Source organism: Megascapheus bottae, chromosome 7, assembly GCF_031878675.1.
Source record: "Megascapheus bottae isolate mThoBot1 chromosome 7, mThoBot2.hap1, whole genome shotgun sequence".
Classification (NCBI taxonomy): domain Eukaryota; kingdom Metazoa; phylum Chordata; class Mammalia; order Rodentia; family Geomyidae; genus Megascapheus; species Megascapheus bottae.
Window position 1 is genome coordinate 78,484,488 of NC_143515.1, and position 17,981 is coordinate 78,502,468.

General features: G+C 55.1%; 1 protein-coding gene across 2 annotated transcripts; it reads left to right on the forward strand.

Annotated features, from left to right (window-relative positions):
• Nucleotides 1-1,308: 1,308 nt before the first annotated feature.
• Cys1 (cystin 1) lies at nucleotides 1,309-12,608 on the forward strand. Of its 2 annotated transcripts, none has more exons than XM_090337455.1 (3): nucleotides 1,309-1,632; nucleotides 8,129-8,181; nucleotides 11,364-12,608. In XM_090337455.1, the coding sequence occupies exons 1-3, from the start codon at nucleotides 1,309-1,311 to the stop codon at nucleotides 11,467-11,469; spliced, it is 483 nt and encodes a 160-aa protein (XP_090193581.1). In that variant the 3' UTR covers nucleotides 11,470-12,608. The 2 variants fall into 2 exon arrangements, with proteins under 2 accessions (XP_090193581.1, XP_090193583.1); XM_090337457.1 differs by having other exon boundaries at nucleotides 1,309-1,608.
• The last annotated feature ends 5,373 nt before the right edge of the window (nucleotides 12,609-17,981 follow it).

Genomic DNA, 17,981 nt, shown 5'->3' on the forward strand with positions numbered 1-17,981 from the left:
AAACCTGAGGAGAGTTCAGCAATGCTTCTGGTTTCCATCTAACAAAGCTTGCTTTAATTTAACTTCTATGCAGACTGACTGATGTTTTTGTTTTTGCCAGTCCTGGGGCTTGCATTCAGGGCCTGAGCACTGTCCTTGGGCTTTTTCCCTCAAGGCTAGCACTCTGCCACTTGAGCCACAGCACCATTTCTGTATTTTTCTACGTATGTGGTACCAAGGAATCGAACCCCGGTCTTTGTGCATGCCAGGCAAGCACTCTACCACTAGGCCACAATCCCGGCCCTGACGGATGTTTTATCTCATATGAGCCTGGACCTGGTTAATCATGAGCACAGCAGGTACAGGACTTGAATCCTTATACCTGGATCCACACTCCTGTTACCTCCTATAGCTCTACACCTGGCCCAGTGCGGGAGTGGAGCCATGGCTCAGGGCAGTGCTTGGCCTCAAGTACAGGGACAGCACCCAGGTCTAGAGGTCAAGTTCCAGGACTGACAGACTCACACATAAAACCTTGCTTTTAAATCACCACTGCCGTGGGGCCGGGAGTTTGGCCTCGTGGAAGAGTGCCTGCCTGTATCCACCAAGGCCCAGGTTAGGTTCCCAGTACCTCACACACAGAAAAGGCTGGAAGTGGAGCTGTGGCTCAAATGGTGGAGCTCTCGCTTTGAGGAAGCCCAGGGACAGTGCTCAGGCCCTGAGTTCAAGGCCCAGGCCTGGCAATATAACCAATGACTCTCAGTACTTACTCCTATTTCCTTGTTTTACTCAATTTCTCTGTTTCCTTCTGGTAGAACACTGCTTACAGTCCCGGACAGTCTGGATTCCTATGTGACAGCTCCAGAGGAAGAAGGGGGAGGGGAGAGAGGGGCAAGGGGCTCACTGAGGCTGTCTGCTGGGGGGGGGGGGGTCACTGACAGTGAGGGGGAGGGGCAGGGGCTGACTGAGGCTGTCTGCTTGGGAGGGGGGGTCACTGACAGTGAGCCGAGCAAGCCACCCCACCCTCCCCTCCAGAAAGGATCTCACTGTGCGGCCCGGGCTGGCCTCGAACTCATGGTCCTCCCTCGTGGGCCTCCCAGGTCTGGGGTGACAGGGTGACAGGATGACAGCCCCGGCCCCAGGGCCCAAGTCCCCAGACGAGCGACCCCCGGGGGCCTCCCCTCCCCTCCTCCGCCCCCTCCGTCTGCCCGCACTCCCCCCCCCACAGCCCCCCCCCGGTCCCCGAGCCCCCTCTCCGCCCCGCCCTCCCGCCGCGCCCGCTCCAGGCCGCGCCCCGCCGGCCCGCGCGCTCCGAGTCGCCGCGGCGCCATGGGCAGCGGGAGCAGCCGGAGCGGCCGAGCCCTGCGGCGGCGGCGCGGCCCCGACGGCCCCCCGGCCAGTCCCCGCCACCCCGCGGCGGCGGGCGCGCCCGAGCCGCCCGAGCCCCCGGGGGCCGCGGAGCCGGCGGAGCCCGCGGAGCCCGCGGCGGGCGGCGATCCCGCGGCGCCCCCCGACGGCCGCGCGGAGACCCTGCGCCTGCTGGACCAGCTGCTGGCCGAGTCCGCGGCCTGGGCGCCCCCGGAGCCCGGCCCGCGCCGCCCGGCCCGCGAGCGCCCCGCCGAGCGCGCGGTGAGTGTGGGCGCCGGGACCCGCGCCGGGCTCTGCACCCGGCTCCGCACCCGCTCCACCCTCCGCCCCCGCCCTGCCTCCTCCCCCCTCCGCCGCCCCCGCCCCCCGGCTCCTCCCGCCCCCGCCCCCGCGGCGCCCTCGGCCCCCTCCGGGCGGCAGCGACCCGCGTTCCCTCGCTCGCCCTCTGCGCGCGGCCCCGGCTCCCCTCGGGGTAACGGCCGAGCCCGGGAGGAGCGCCGGGCGGGGGCGGCTCGGAGCAGCGCCCGGGCGGCGGGGCCGGCGGTCCGGGCGGCCGTGGGTCCGCCCTCCCCGGCCTGGCCACCTTGGAGACCCGGGGAGGACGCGGTGAGCGGGCGGAGCGCCGGCCCCGCCGAGGTTCACCCGCCCGGCGGACCCCGGAACGCTGGAGAACCGCGGGTCCCGCAGCCCCGGCCCAGGCCCCCGCGCTCGGCCGTGGAGAGGGGCAGATGGAGGCGCCGCCGCGGGGAGCGCTGGCGCCGTCCCGAGCAGGCGGCCGGGGTCCGGTCCCCAAGCCGCTCAGAGCGGAGTGCGAGGCGCACGGGGGCTGGGGAGGCGGGCGGGGCCGGGGCTGCGGGGACCCGGGGGCCGGGGCCGAGGCCGGGAAGCGGGGACCCGGGGGCCGGGGCCGGGGTGCGGGCGGGGCCGGGCCATCCCTGCGCGGGCCCGGGGAGAGGCCGGCGGAAGGGGCCCGGCCACTCCTGCGGTCCTCGCTCCTCCCCGGAGCTGGGGTCTGAGTGCCGAGCCGCCCGGGGAAGGAAGGCGGGGTGGGGCGGAGGCTGAGCGGCTGAGGACCTGGAAGGAGAAGCCCGGGGCCGGAGCTCGGTAACTGACCCCGAGCTCAAGATCCGCAGGGGCAGCCGGGGGTGGGGAGGGGGTGGAGGGGGTGGGGAGGGGGTGGGGAGGGGGAGGCCCCTTGTCCTTGCGGTTTCCTCTGTGCTGAGGTTTGTCCAGTGAATGGATCTGAGAATTCGTATTATGAGAGCCATCAAGGGAGCTGGGGGCCAGAGAGGCAAAAGGACACCCCCCAGCATGGTGGGGCTTGTGTCTTCCTCGACTTCCCCAGCTCAGCATCTAATTAATTAATTTATTAATTAATTAATTTTGCCAGTCCTCGCCTTGAACTGATTGTATTTCTTCCTTGATTTCCCCAGCTCAGCATCTAATTTATTTATTTATTCATTCATTCATTCATTTATATATTTATTTACTTATTTTGCCAGTCCTCGCCTTGAACTGATTGTATTTCTTCCTTGATTTTCCCAGCTCAGCATCTTATTTTCATTTATTTATTTATTTACTTATTTTGCCAGTCCTGGCCTTGAACTGAGGGCCTGAGCACCGTCCTTGGGTTTTCTCCAGGCAAGACTCTACCATTTCAGCCACAGCACCACTTCTGGCTTTTTCTATGTATGTGGTATAGAGGAATTGAACCCGGGTCTTCGTGCATGGGAGGCAAGCACTCTACCACTAGGCCAAACTCCCAGCCCCTATTTATTATTTATTTGTGGATCAGGGGCTTGAACTCTGAGCCTGAGTGGTGTCCCTAAGCAATGCAACTCAACTATGAGCTATCTGCTCCTGGATCCACAGCCCGACTTTCCGTTTTCTAGTGATTAATTTGGCAATAAGAATCTCCAGGGTTTTTTTGTGCTTGGGCTGGCTTTGAACCTCAATGCTCAGATCTCAGCTTCCAGAGTAGCTAGGATTACAGGTGTGAGCCAGTGCATCCAGCTTATCTTTTTATTTTATTTTTGTGCCAGTTCTGGGGCTTGAACTCAAGGCCTAGACACTCACCCTGAGCTTCTTTTGCGCAAGGCTAGAGTTCTACCACTTGAACCACAGCACCACTTCTGGATTTTTCTATTTATGTGGTACTAGAAATCAAACCCAGGACTTCACGTCTGCTAGGCAAGCACTCTACCACTAATTCACATTCCCAGGCCTGCGCCTTTTTAAAAAATAAGACACTGCTAAACTAGAGACTGGTTAGAATATTGGGTGAGAAGGGTTAAAAATCCATCATCATCTCTGGGCACCTATCCTGAACATCATGACCCAAGATATAAGGACACCCGCTCAGCTATGTTCATCTCTGCACTATTCACAATAGCCAGGTGATGGAAACAATCCAGATGCCCTACTGCAGATGAATGGATACAGAAAATGTGGTATATATACATAATGGAGTTCTACATAGCCAACAGGCAAGATAAAATAATGGCATTCGCAGGGAAGTGGATGAATCTAGAGCAAATCATGTTGAGTGAGACAAGTCAAGACCAAAGGAACAAAAGGTGCATGGTATCCTTAATATGTGGCTATTAAATTCAAAGAGTACAAGAGCGAGGACTCAATATTTGCATACCCAATGCTATGGACATGGTAATGGAAATATAAACATAACTATGTAGACATAAAAGCCTATGACTCTATAGACATAATGTTTTATTTCATAAATTAATATGTTTCTATGACATACAAACCCTTAGCCTAATTTTGATTAAGTTCTAAATACTAAGTCCCAGTGATTGTAAATAGAGATTCCCTTCTTGAACACTTGTTTTTAAACTTGTCATTTAAAATAAGATGTAAAAATCAACGTTAATAAATTCTTTAATAAAAAAAAAAATCCATCATCAGAAGCTGGTGAAGAGCCAGGCCTGGTCGAAGATGGAAAGTTTGGGTGGCAAAGTTAGCCAGACCCTCTTTCAAAAATAAAAAAAAAAAAAGCCAGGTGATAGTGGCTTGGGCCTCTATAATCCTAGCTGCTAAGGAGACTGAGATCTGAGGATCATGGTTGGAAAACAGCCCAGGAAGACAAACCCATGAGACTTTTATCTCCACTAAACTAGTAAAAGGCTGGAACTGGAGGCTTTGTTCAAGTGCTAGAGAACTAGCCTTGCACAAAACTCAGCAAACGGAAGCCTTGCGTTCATGTCCCAGTGTGGAGTTGCAGCGCTGGGTCTAACATGCCGAGCACTGGTGATCTTGCTAGCAGCGTCTAGTTTTCCAATAATGGGTGGGACAGAGGGGAAGCCCAGCCACAATACTGGCAGCTTTCAGGACTTCCTTTTGCCAGACATGCCTTTCATTCTTTCTGTCTACCCACCATGAAGAATCACCAGATTTTTACCATCTCAAGCAAGCCCTGGAGGCTCACACCTGTAAACCTACTCAGGAAGCGGAGATCTAAGCCAGCCAGGGCAGGAAAGTCCATGAGACTCATCTTCAGTGAACCACCAGGAAACCAATTCTGTGGCACAAAGTGGTAGGGCGCCATCCTTGAGTGAAAGAGCACCCAAACCCTGAGCTCAAGCCCCACAACTGACCAAAAAGAGAAAAAATATATATCCTAATTTTTAAATTTAACATTTAAAAGAAAACAATGGTAGGAATGGAGTTTGTCATTTTTTTTCCCATTAACTTCCTGGTAGCTGTTATTTTAATCAGCTCAGCTAATGGATCAGAACTTTTGTCTGGGAAAGCACCAGAGTTTTTGCCCTTGTGTGAAGGTCAGTGCCCAGCCACTTCTACAGGAAGTGTAGATGCATGATCTTTGTTTAAATGGGTGTCTCTACATGGTGTTTACTTGTGCATCTTCCCACAGTGTGCGTGTAGCTGGTTTCAGGGGTGAAGGCAGAAGGAAGAGGACATGGCTCCCCCCCCCCCGCGCCCCCACACCATTCAATCTTGGTTTCTGTGAAGCAGAGGGCTCACATCTCAGTCACTCAAAAATGCTTCCAGATGTGGGAAAGGCCCTCCAAGCCCCACAGTGTTAGAACATGAGTGTTAGGAAACAGTCATGAATGTTAGGAGCGAGATCAAGGGGATGAAGGCTGGGGGGGCAGAGATCCCAGCAGAGCAGAGCAGAGCAGGCTCTGATCATGGCTGCAGTGGGGCGCCATGCAACCCCAAACAGGGTGGGCAGGGTGGGAGAAACGAAGAGCCGGTCGTGTGGGGAGTTTTAGGGTTTTGTACATTCTAGAGTGAGACTGTTCCTGGGAATGTCTTTGTCTGGTCCTGCAGGAGAGTTGTTGTCTGAACAGTCCTGTTTTGGATTTATGGTAGAAGCTGTTCCTCTTGGTGTTTCTAGACAGGGTGTCCTCTCCTGGCGCCTGGTCCTGTGGTCCAGGTGGGGTTTACCTGAGAAAAGGAGGGCCCAAGGGGCCGGGAGTTTGGCCTAGTGGTTAAAGTGCTTGCCTAGCATGCATGAAGACCCGGGTTGGATTCTTCGGTACCACATACATAGAAAAAAGCCAGAAGTGGTGCTGAGGCTCAAGTGGTAGAGCTCTAGACTTGAGAAAAGTCCAAGGTCAGTGCTCAGGCCTGAGCTCAAGCCCCATGACTGGCAAAAAAAGAAAGAAAAAAGAAAAGGAGGGCCCGAGGAGGGAGCAGCGTGGAGTTCTGGTTTTCTGTTTCTTTTTAAAATTAGGATAGAGTATACACCTGTGCATGGGAAGAACTTCGAAGACCTCTGAAAGGAATTTCCCTTTTGCCCCTTACCCCTCCCCAAGCCCTTGCTGAGAGCCCAGCATATCAAATCCTGCATGCCACCTGTGGGGCACACCCCGACACCACCCCAACTGGTATCCAGGCAAAAGGAGGTTCAAGGAGGAAGGAGGGGGTATCCGACAAGGCTGCCCAGAAGGTGGAGTCCAGGCAGGGGATAATGCAGGAGGAGTGGGCAGGGCCAGGCCTGGGGGGCGCTGGTGACGGGCAAGGAAAGGCAAACTTCTAGAAAGACTCCGAGGTTCTTTGTGTCACTGAGGAGCCTGAGAGGCCAGAAGTGAGGCCGGCAGAGGGTGCACCGCCCAGAGCTGATGCAAGTTGCCATCCCTCCCTGAGGCCGGGGCCAGAGCTGTGGTCGAGTGAGGCCAGCGTCTCGACGTGCTGATGCTCTTCTGTGCTCTGGGTGCCAGGGTGCCACGTGGACGGGTCTCGGAGTCCAGTGGCTCCTGGAGGTTTGAAGTACTTTCTCTGTGGCCTCTGGAAGCGTCTCCCTGAGTCACTGTTCTCAGCAACAGACAGGGCACTGGCCTGGCAGGCTCAGGCAGGCCACGTCTTGGGGCTTGAAGCTGGGCTTGAAGCAGGACTTCCCGGAGGACGTGACTGAATGCTGGGCGAACAGCGCCCCCTGGTGGTGAGTGGCCGCGAACGGCAACGTGCAGGAGCTTGTGGAAGCTGGCAGGTCAGGAGGTCCACACCCCCTTCTCTTTCCTGCACCTGCTCAGGGTTCCATACCAAAACCCCCGCTTCCTGCTCACCTTCAGAGGAAGGCTGGCATGTGTTCATCTGCTGGGGTACAAGGGGCAGCGCTCCCCAGTTTGTCACCATACACTAATACCAACTCCAAGTGGATCAAGATCTGAGCATCAGACCTGAAATTTAGAGTTACTGCAAGAGGAGTAGGAGAAGCAATAGAACCCATAAGCAAAAAGGGTTTTGTTTTGGGTTTTTTTTTGGCCAGTCCTGTCCTTGGACTTTCTCAAGGCTAGAGCTCTACCACTGGAGCCTCAGCACCACTTCTGGCTTTTTTCTATGTATGTGGTACCTAGGAATCAAACTTGGGTCTTTGTGCATGCTAGGCAAGCACTCTACCACTAGATCAAACTCCCGGTGCAAAAAGGTTTTGAAGAGAGACCCAGGGGCACAGCAGATAGGAGGGGAGACATGACACAGGGATTACATCAAACTAAAAGTTTTTGCACAGCAAAGGACATAGCTACTAAACTAGAAAGCAATGGGCCTGGAATTTTTCTTAGGAAAGATAACATAAGATAAACTCTCTGTTTGTGTGTGTGTGTGTACTGAGACATAAACTTGGAGCCTCTCTTTTGCTTAGCTTTTTCAGTGAAGGTTGGTGTTCTACCACCTGAGCCATACCACCTCTTCTGGCTTTTTGCTGGTTAATTGGAGATAAGTCTTTCTGATTTGTCTGGCAGGTCTTGAAACTTGTTCAACAGATCTCAGCCTCCCTAGTATTTAGGATTAAAGCACAAGTCCCTGCCCCAGCCTCTGAATCTTTCTTTCTTTCTTTTTCTTTTTTCCCTTCCCTTCCCCCACCCCCCTCTCTCTTTCTTTCTTTTTGCCAGTCCTGAGGCTTGAACTCAGGGCCTGGACACTGTCCTTGAGCTTTTTCAAGGCTAGAGCTCTACCACTTGAGCACCGCTACCTCTGGATGTGTGTATGTGTGTATGCGTGCACACGTGCATGTGTGGATACGTATGTGCGTCCATGTGGTTGGCTGGAGACAGGCATCTCATGGATTTTCCTACTTGAGCTGGCTTTGAATCTCAATCCTCAAGTCTCAGCCTCCTGAGTAATTCAGATGACAGGTGTGACCACAGGTGCCCGTTACCTTGATACCTTTTTGCTTCTGAAGGCCTCACACCGTTGTCCTCCCTATTGTGCCTCCCTAGCGGCTGGGAGGACAGGTGAGAACCACTGTGCCCACCTTGTCGGTAATCCCTGGATGCCTTTTCCTTCCATTCTCTCCAAGGGGTCTCCAGGACAGAAGGCTGAAGACCACTCTGAAGGCAGCCCAGCCTCTGAGTAAGTACAGGGTGGGGGGGTGTGCTCCAGTCTCCCCACGCCTCCTGTCCCCATGCTCCTCCAGGGGCCGCCCCACAGCGGCTACGCGTAGTGGTTTCACCCACAAAGACTGCCCGGCGTCCTAAGAAGTGCACAGCTCAGAGGGGGACAGTCCAACCCACACCCACTGCAGCTGCCAGGAAGGGTGCCAGCGGGAGGCCCAGACCAGGCCGAAGGAGGCCAAAAGTTAGGGACTACAGAGTGGTGGCATTCTCTGCTAGCAAACAAAAAATGAAGGAAGGAAGGAATGAAAGGAGGAAGGAAGGGAGGGAGGGAGGGCATTAAAAAAAGAAAAAAAGCAGGGCACTGGTAACTCCCGCCTATAATCCTAGCTACTCTGGAAGCTGAGATTTTAGGATTAAGGTTCAAAGCCAGCCCTGGCAGAAAAGTATAAGAGAATTTTTTTTTTCCGGTGGTGGGACTTGACCTGTGGGCCTGGGCGCTATCCCTGAACTCTTCAGCTCAAGGCTTGAGCCACAATGCCACTTCTGATTCTCTAGTGGTTAATTGAGGATAAGAGTTTTATGGTCTTGGGGCCAGGAGTTTGGCCTAGTGGTAGAGTGCTTGCTTAGCATGCATGAAGACCAGGGTTTGATTCCTCGGTACCACATACATAGAAAAAAAAGCCAGAAGTGGTGCTGAGGCTCAAGTGGTAGAGCTCTAGCCTTGAGAAAGTCCAAGGACAGTGCTCAGGCCCTGAGCTCAAGCCCATGACTGACCACAAAAAAAAAAAAAAAAAAGAGTTTTACGGTCTTTTGTGCCTGAGCTGGCTTTGAACCGAGGTCCTCAGATCTCAGCCTCTTGAGGAGCAGGTGTGAGCCACTGCAGAATCTTATTCCCAATTAGCCATTCAAAAATCAGAAGCAAAAAAATAAAAAATCAAAACACATACTTTTTTCTGGAAAAAAAAATGGAAATAGAGCTGTGGCTCAACGTGGTAGAGCACTAAAGAGCTCAGGGACAGCACCCAGGCTCTGAGTTCAAGCCCCATGACCAACAATAAAAAGAACAGGTTCAAATGTTTTCCTCCCCCCCCACCTCTTCCACCTCCCACATGCCCAGGCCCCACCCTTTGGGACTGTTCTCCCCTGTCACCCTGCCTTGCCCCTCTTCCTCCATCCATCTGTGGGCCATCCCAGTTCCAGGCTTGTGTCAGGCACCCATGCAGCTTCCCGGGACCCCAGTCCTGGGATGAGGCAGCAGGGTTGGGCCCGTGTTGAAGAACTGCTGCTTTGCTGAGTACTTCTGACTGGGCTAGACTGGACAGGAGTCTGTGTGTGCGCGCGTGCACTTGAACTCGGGGCCTGGGTGCTGCCCTTGAGCTTCTGTGCCCCAGGCTAGTGCTCTATCACTTGAGCCACAGCTCCATGTCCTGTCTGAAGTCTATGACGAGAGCTTGGGGTTTGAGGCCCCAGGCTCACTCTGCGGATGTACACAGGCAGGCTGGGAAATGGGAAGGAGGGAGAAAAGACCCCTCCAGCTTCCTAATGAGTACATGGGCACGCGTGCCCAGGGCCAGAGGACCAGTAAATTCTAGAACATTCTAGACCCAAAAGACGAGTCCACATGTCAGGTTTCTTCTCGCCTCATTTAGCCTGTGGCTTTCTGCAGCCCAATTATAATCCGTTTGTTCTCCCTGGGGAGGTATATTCTCTCAGCTTTCTTTTCTTCGAAAGGTCTTTGTTTCCTTTTTATTTTCCTATTTATTTATTTATTTGCCAGCTTGAATTCAGGCCTGGGCACTGTCTTGGGCTTTCTCAAGGCTGGGGCTCTACCACTTGAGCCACAGCACCACTTCTGGCTTTTTCTGTGGAGGTGAGGAATCCAGCCTGGGTCTTCATGCATGCGAGGCAAGCACTCTACCACGAGGCCAAACTCCAGGCCCTTGTTTTCCTTTTTAAAGCATGCATGACTCTAAAAAACACTGCTGAAGAAAAATAGAGTGAACAATACGTTAAATTGAATTTCTTGATTTCTTGACTTAGGAATGAGATAACTTTTTATTATTGTTTTTTTATTGGTCTTAGAGCTTGAACTTGGCCTGGGCTCTGCCCTGAGCTGCTTTTTTTTTTTTTTTTTTTGCCAGTCCTGGGGATTGAACTCAGGGCCTGAGCACTGCCCTTGGGCTTTCTCCAGGCTAGTGCTCTACCACTTGAGCCACAGCACCACCTCTGATTTTTATTAATTGGAGATCAAAGTCTCACAGATCTGCCTGCCTGGGCTGGCTTTGAACTGTGAACCTCAGATCTCAGCCTCCTGAGTAGCTGGGATGACAGCTCGGGATCAGAACTCACCCATTGTAACAGTGACGGTGACTCCTGAGGCTCTGCCGGTGCAGCAGGCATGGTAGACACATGCCTAAGCCAGGGCACCCAGCTTTCCTGCGGTGGCACTGGGGCTGCGACCAGGCCCGGGACTCCTCCTTGCTTGAGTTTGGGGAGAGCCAGACAGGCCTTGGAGGCCGCTGCCTGGGCCTGGTTCTACCACAGCCGGTCCAGTGGAGGAGCAGTGGAGGGCGTCCTGTCCCAGCGGTCGGGCAGGCGGCTGGCGTGGCCCCTGGGCTTTTCCCTTGCTGGGTCTCTGGCAGGCAGGTGGAGGTGGCTGGCCACGCAGCTCTGGTCCGGCTTATCTCAGCCCTGGCAGCCTCAGACCCGCCCTGTCCTCCCGTCACGGGCCCCGCACCTGCCTGTGCCCGGGACTCCCACCTGCAGGCCTGCGGGGCACAAGCCAGGCCACCAGGGACCTGCGGGAGTCCTCCAGGAGCACCGCCCAGGAGTCTGAAGAGTCCAGAGGCCTCAGGGGTCACCGAGTGCTCGTTCTGTTCTGGCAGCCTCGGTGACACCCAGAGGGCACAGGTTCCCACGGTGTCAGGCTGGCTCCACGCACCTCCATCCCACTCTGTTCACACTGTGGGATGAACTCCGTGCTAGGCTTTGCTCTCCACAAAAGGGGAGGCAGGGCGGAAGGAGGAGCAAATCACTGCCGTCCCTGGCAGCTCTGAGACTCGAACGCAGGTCCTCCCATCCTCCCAGCGAGCAGCGTGGGTCTGGGTCCTGTGGGGGAGCAGGCAGAGGCTGGCCGTGTGTCAGGATGGGGACTGCTGCCGTGTTGTGAGTGTGAAGGTCCCCGTTTGTCACCTGCAGAGCCCCAGGCGGCAGCCCCAAGAGGCCGGAGGGACAGGCGGCCATCTCCTACGACGACGCGGAGGAGGCGCTGATGGCCAGCATCGAGCGGGAGTGCTGCCGCTGAGCTGCCCTGTGGTCACGGGTGAGGGGGACTTCCCTCCCCACCGGCCCCTCCGTGGAGCTCAGCCACCGTCCACACGGAGCTGCACCACATCTGTCAGAGACCCTCCCAGGCCGCCGGGCTGTGGCCCATGCTGGCACGGAGGCCTGCCCGCCGTGGGCTGGTTCTGCAGCACGTGGGAGGGCCGTGTGCACTGTGGCACAGAGGTGTGGCCCCTCCTCATTCTGGGGGACCCAGAGTGCTTCCCCTTTCTGCTTACTCACGCTCTAGGTGGGGCAGGGCCTCACTGAACCCCTTTAGGCCTCTGTCCTAAAGCGTCTGGAAGGTTCTGCTGTAGAGCTTGTGTGGGGGGTACCCCGAGTCTATGCTGATTTCTCAGTGAGTCTGGTGCACCTCAGTCTTCAAGTACAAATGAAGGAGAAGGGTGAGGCTGGCATAGCACTTTAATTTCTTTTTCTTTTCTTTTTTATTGGTTAGTTGCGAGAGTTGAACTCTGGGCCTGGGCACTGTCCTTGAGCTCTTCGGCTCAAGCTCTGTCCCTTGAACCAAGCCCCACTTCCCATTTTCTAGCAGTTAATTGGAGATAAGAGGCTCAGGTCCTTTTTTGCCCAGGTTGGCTCTGAACCTTGATCCTCAGATCTCAGCCTCCTGAGTAGCTGGGATTACACGCGTGAGCCACGGCTCCTGTCTCTCAGCTCTTCATTTCTAAGGCTCCCAGCTGTATAGTCTGAGATTGAAGGCCTGAGCTTGGTATCTTGTTCCGGGCTGTCCCCTCTCTGACCCTGCTGGCATGTGACAGGAAGGCGCCCCAGAGCCCACAGGCGTTGGCTATGGGCTATGGCATCAGCCTACTGGGGTATGCAGAGCCGTGTCTTTGTCTTTCTGCGCCTCAGTTTCCCTCCCTGTGAGGGAGAAGAGTCCTGGGGTCCCTTGGGGCTATCCCAGCCCTGACATTTTGGAATTACCATTCCCAGTGGCCCCTGTGGCTTGTCTGCCCTGCTGGGGACAAAGGGTCTTCATGTGGCTCGTGCTCCATGTCCTCTAGCCTGCAGCCTGGCTAATGCCCACGGCACTGTCTCCCTTCTCCATCCTGGTGAGGATCTGAGAGGGCCTTTGGTCCCTAGCTACAACAGACTTGCTAAAAGCCCTGTGAATGTAGTGGCCCCCAGCAGGGAGGAGGGCGTGGCTTGTGTGTGGGCAGGGCCTTTGCCCCGCCCCCTAGCGGTAGCCCGTCACAGCTGGTGAGGCTGTCCTACAGAGGGGATAGGGTGCCTTGGCAACTTTGGCTGAAGCCAGAGCAGGTCCCAGTTTCTCTCTCATTCACCCACCAACAGTGGCCGCCATGGCATTCTCTATTTCCTGACCTGCTGCCTTGCCCAGGTGCCCTTAGAACACATCCCAGAGCATCTCTGGAACCAAGGAGAAGACAGTGCTCTGCCTGCCCCTCCCCCAGGCCCCTGGCCAGCACCAGCAGCAGGCGCTTGCATGGCCTTCCCCAACTGGACAAGAGGGCCTTCCAGCCCCTTCACTGCCCGGACCCGAACCGCAGGCCGAGCCCAGAGCTCTGGGGTGCAGAGCCTCTCAGAGCCAGGAGCTGCTTCACACGGAAGAGGGAGCCATTCCTTTTGGTACAAAGGCCAAAGCCCTTTCTATCTTTAGCAAAACAAATAATACAAAATGCTTATTCAAAAAGTAGGATATTTTATTTCTTACTGCCAAATGGGTCAGCCTTTGAACAGCAGTGATGTGTTTATCATTTTATGTCATTATTTTCTTAGAATAGGGAGTGTTCAATGGTTCCCAGGAAAAAAAGAAAGCACTGCATTTTCCTGTGGAAAATCCATACAGTCTAAATGAGATTAAAGTATTAAGAAAAGGTCTGGGAGTGTGGCTTAGTGGTAGAGTGCTAGCCTAGCATGCATGAAGCCCTGGGTTCTATTCCTCAGTACCACATAAACTGAAAAGGCCAGAAGTGGTGTTAAGCCTTGAGCAAAAGAAGCTCAAGGACAGTGCCCAGGCCTGAGTTCAAGCCCCAGGACTGGCAAAGAAAAGAAAATTCTGGGTCATCTGTGCCATGTCAAAGCGAATGCATCACCTACAATCTACAGGTCATCACGGTTGTCTTCCTTCCTTCCCCGGTTTTTTTTTTTTTTTTGCCAGTCCTGGGCTTGAGCTCAGGGCTGAGCACTGTCCTTGGACTTTCTCAAGGCTAGAGCTCTACCACTTGAGCCTCAGCACCACTTCTGGCTTTTTCTACATATGTGGTACAGAAGAATTGAACCCGGTCTTTGTGCATGCTAGGCAAGCACTCTACCACTAGGCCAAACTCCTGGCACCAGGTTGTTTTCCTTGGAAAAAATTTTGTCTAAGTCTGGGACTTGAACTTGATATCTGACACTTTTGCTTACTGGTTGGTGCTGAACCACTTGAGCCACACCTCAGACCCCTGATCTTTTTTTTTCCTCCAAAATTCAGGAAGTGTCTTCTAGGAAGCAACTAGCTCAAGAAACACGTCCTCCCTGGTCCTGCAGGAGTGAGCTGGGCACTCCTGCCCGGCAGCAGGGGGAGGGGGAGGGGAAGAGGGAGGGGGCGGGGGAGGCGGTGTCACACTACTCTCTGGGAAAGGGAGCATGGGAACAGGTGCTCCTGGCTCTGTGGTGGGGAGCCCTGTGATGCTCCCATGGCTGGAATTGAGGAACGCGGCCCCTCTCAGTCAGAAATGGTGTGTGTCTGGGGACTTGACCCATGCTGCCAGGTGCCAGGGCCACTTCTTTCTGGGAACAGCTCAGGACCACCTGGAGCCCCTCCCTCAGAACTTGCAGGGCGTGGCAGTCCACTACCCTCTGCAGAGGAGAGCCCCGGGGGTCCCCTGGGAGGCATCAGCCTTGTGGAGATTTTCCTGCTTTTGTTCTGGCCCAAATTAGGCCGGTGAAGTTTTTGCTGTTGTCGTGGGGTTTGATCTCTGCGCCTGAGCACTGTCCCTGAGCTCTTCGGCCCAGGCTACCGCTGTACCACTGGAGCCACAGCCCCACTTCCAGGTGTTGTAGTGGTTAATGAAGAGTCTCAGGGAGTGTAGTGTCCGGGCTGGCTTTGAACCTTGACCCTCAGATCTCAGCCTCCTGAGTAGCTGGGATTACAGGCGTGAGCCACCGCCATCTGGCTATGGTCATCAAGGTTTTAAGTCACCAAAGGTCAGAGCCCTGGTGGATACCCACCCCACAATCTGACCTTCCCCAGGGTGGTCTGGACTTCAGGGACTCGGGTGAGAGGGTGCAAACACACCTTTTCAGCCAGGAGCTGGCAAGAAGGAGCTGCTTTGTCTCTGGGCTGTGGACCCCGGTGGTACTCTAAGTCTACCCTAGACCAGTCCCCCAGCACAGCACCTCCAGGAGTGAAGCTAGAGCTCACCGTGGACGCCTGCGTGCAGAGCAGATCCTCAGAGGGTCGGTCCACCCTCACAGGGCCTCCTACAAGCGCTCGACGACTCAACAGCGGCCCCGTCTGGCCATAAGTAGCAGTGACCGGGACCTCTGGGAGGCAGAGGTTTGAAAGTCCCAGGAGCCCATGTGTGTGGGGGGGGGTGAGGGTGTGTGTGGGGGGAGGTAAATTGGGGAGAATGAAGGACTGCAGAGGGATGGCCTGAACGTCCTGCTTGTGTGGCAGGATGATGGGGGTAAAAAGAAATAGCATGATGTGACACCTGAGATAAAATTCAGCCCCAGGACCAGCACAAAAACAAATACGTGGACACATGCATGACTATGGAGGGATGGGCTGCCTCCACATTTACCCTGGGGACCCGGTTTGTTCCTGAGCCCTAGCTGGAGGAGACTTGAATACCTCTGAGAGTGTTTGTGTGTGCCTCAACTCTGGGGGTCAGGGGTGAGGAAAACTCATCTCTGGATTTCTGACCGAACATAGCACTTCATTGAATGCATACTGGATGGACAGATGGATAGGAAGTAGAGAGGTGAGCAGATGTGTAGATGCAATATGCTGTCATATAGCTGATATTTTAGCAGGCAAATCAGATGTGCAATAAATAATCTAAGGTCTATAACTCTGGCATGTTCTTTTTCTTTCTGTCAGTTGTGGGGCCTGAACCCAGGGCCTGCGTGCTGTCCCTGAGCTCTTCTGCTCAAGCCTAGTGCTCTCCCACTTTGCGCCACAGTTCTAGTTCCAGTTTCTTGGTGGTTCATTGGAGGTAAGAGTCTCACAGACTTTCCTGCCCAGGCTGGCTCCGAACTGTGATCTGTGGGTCTCAGCCTTCTGAGTAGGATTAGAGGCATGAGCCGCTGGTGCCAGCATCTGGCATTTTCTTACCGGCCACTGGACCCTCTAGTGTTGAAGGGGTGGGCAGGGGCTGACGCAGCTCTTGGGTGACTGTACTGGAGTGCAGTAGTGACAGTAGAGGAGTGGAAGGCACTGGACTCCAGCTGCTTGGTGCCTTGCTCTCTTACTCCAGCACTGCTGCTTGCATCTTGCTTCTCCTTTACCAGCTTTGCTTATCAGGCAGTTCCTTTTCAGAGCTCAGCAGGGGCCACATGGCAAGAGTAGTCTGTGCAGTGCCAACGCTGGGAATCCTGGAGCCCACTATGTTTCTAAAAATCCCTGCCATCTGCAGGCCTGGGAGAGAGCTACTGGCTGGTAATAGTGCCTGACCGCCCAGGGCAGCGGCTGGGCCACAGTGAGGGCCCTCCCGGAACTCAGGGCAGCCAGTGGAGGGCTTTCGGGTTAAAATAAGCCAAGGCCAGGCGCTGTGGCTCACACCTGTAATCCTAATTACTCAGGAGGTTGAGATCTGAGGATCAAGGTTCAAAGCCAGCCCGGGCACAAAAGGACCTGAGACTCTTATCTCCAATTAATCTCTAGAAAATGGGAAGTGGGGCTTGGTTCAAAGGTAGGGCGGTGGCCTTGAGCTGAAGAGCTCAGGGACAGCGCCCAGGCAGAGTTCAAGCCCCAAGTCCCACAAAAAAAAAAAAAAGCCAAAGACCAGAGATGTCGTGGTCAGAAAGTCATCATAAACCCTGGCGTCCTGCTGGGTGCTGGGGGAGCACACCCGTGATCCTAGCTACTCAGGAGGCTGAGATCTGAGGATCATGGTTGGAAGCCAGCCTGGGCAGAAAAGTCTGCCAGACTCTTATTTCCAATAAACTACCAAAACACAGCTGGATGTGGGGCTGTGGCTCAAGTGGTAGAGCTCTAGCCCTGGACACAGAGGCTCAGGGTCGGCACCCAGGCCCTTAGTTCAAGCCCCACAACCAGACAAAATAAAACAAACCCTAAGGTCATCAGAGAGACTGTACCAGATAAGTGTCCTAAGGCTGACGACCATCCAGAGAAAAAGGGGCTGGGAACAGAGAGACTTTTCCAGAGCTGCTGATGAAAAGCCATTATTAATTAGCTGCTCCCAACACATCTGAACGTGTCAGACAGCAAGGACAGGAACAGGTGGAGGCTGCCCACTAGACCACGTGGGCTCTTTCCAGGAGAGGCCCATGCTGCCCACCCAGGACCCCTGGGAGGCACTGCCTAAGGCCTACACTGCCCACAAGCTGTTGGCAGAGGCTTAGTTCATCCAGATAGCGGCTCCCAATTCCCGTACCAGACCCAAGGGCGCCCCCTGCAGGCCTGGGAGAGAGCTACAGGCTGGAAGCAATAGTCGGCTGGGCCACAGCGAGGGCCCTCCCAGAACTCAGGACAGCCAGTGGAGGGCTTTCGGCACACAGGGCCTGACATGCCGACATGCTCTGTAGCTGCTGAGAAGATGGAAGGGGCCTAGGGAGAAGGGAGAAAGGCAAGCTTCTGGGAGACAATGGCAACAATGCAGTGGAAAGTGGCCCAGATGCCTGGCCCTTGGGTCAAGGCTGCAGCAAGCAGGAGTGGGGGCGGGGAGGGGCTGGGGGACTGCGGTCTCATACCTGTGCCCGTTCTTTTAAAGAACAAGGAAAGGGTCTGTGGTGGGAATGGCAGCTGGGAGTTGAGGCACCCACGGGGCAGGCGGTAGAGGAATCTGAAGCTCAGGAGAGGCTAGCACTCAGCATGGGTTGGGGGCCTCAGCACAGAGCACAGTGAGGTACCAGCAGAGGCGGTGGCCTTTGGGCCACCATCACCTCAGCCAATGGTGCTGAGATCTGAGGCGTGCAAGCCTCTGGCTGTATCAGGGAGGGCTTCATTGGGGCGTTGGTGGTCATGGCTGCTAAGCCACACAGATTGGCAGGAAAACGTGCCTGGAGCGAAGGCAGAGACAGCCTGAATCAGGGCAAGGCAGGGGTGCAGGGAGCGAGCTGGGCAGGGCTTAGTTCTAAGCATCCCTCCCAGGTCACCTCCCGGTGCAGGGGGAAGGGGGGAGAGGAACAGAGGCCACCCCTGCCAGCTCTGCCAGGGGCAGCCTGTGTCATGATTCATTCACAAAGAACTCTCCAGGAGAAACCTCAGAAAGCACAGGTGAACCTAAGGCAGGTGGACTTTCTGGGCTTGTCCAAGGCGACCTGGGAGAAGGGGGGACACAGGAC

Coding starts and splice junctions, on each gene's coding strand:
- Cys1 (XM_090337455.1), top strand. CDS start 1,309: ATGGGCAGCGGGAGCAGCCGGAGCGGCCGAGCCCTGCGGCGGCGGCGC. Junction 1,633..8,128: donor GTGTGGGCGCCGGGACCCGC/GCCGGGCTCTGC, acceptor ATTCTCTCCAAG/GGGTCTCCAGGACAGAAGGC. Junction 8,182..11,363: donor GAAGGCAGCCCAGCCTCTGA/GTAAGTACAGGG, acceptor TGTCACCTGCAG/AGCCCCAGGCGGCAGCCCCA.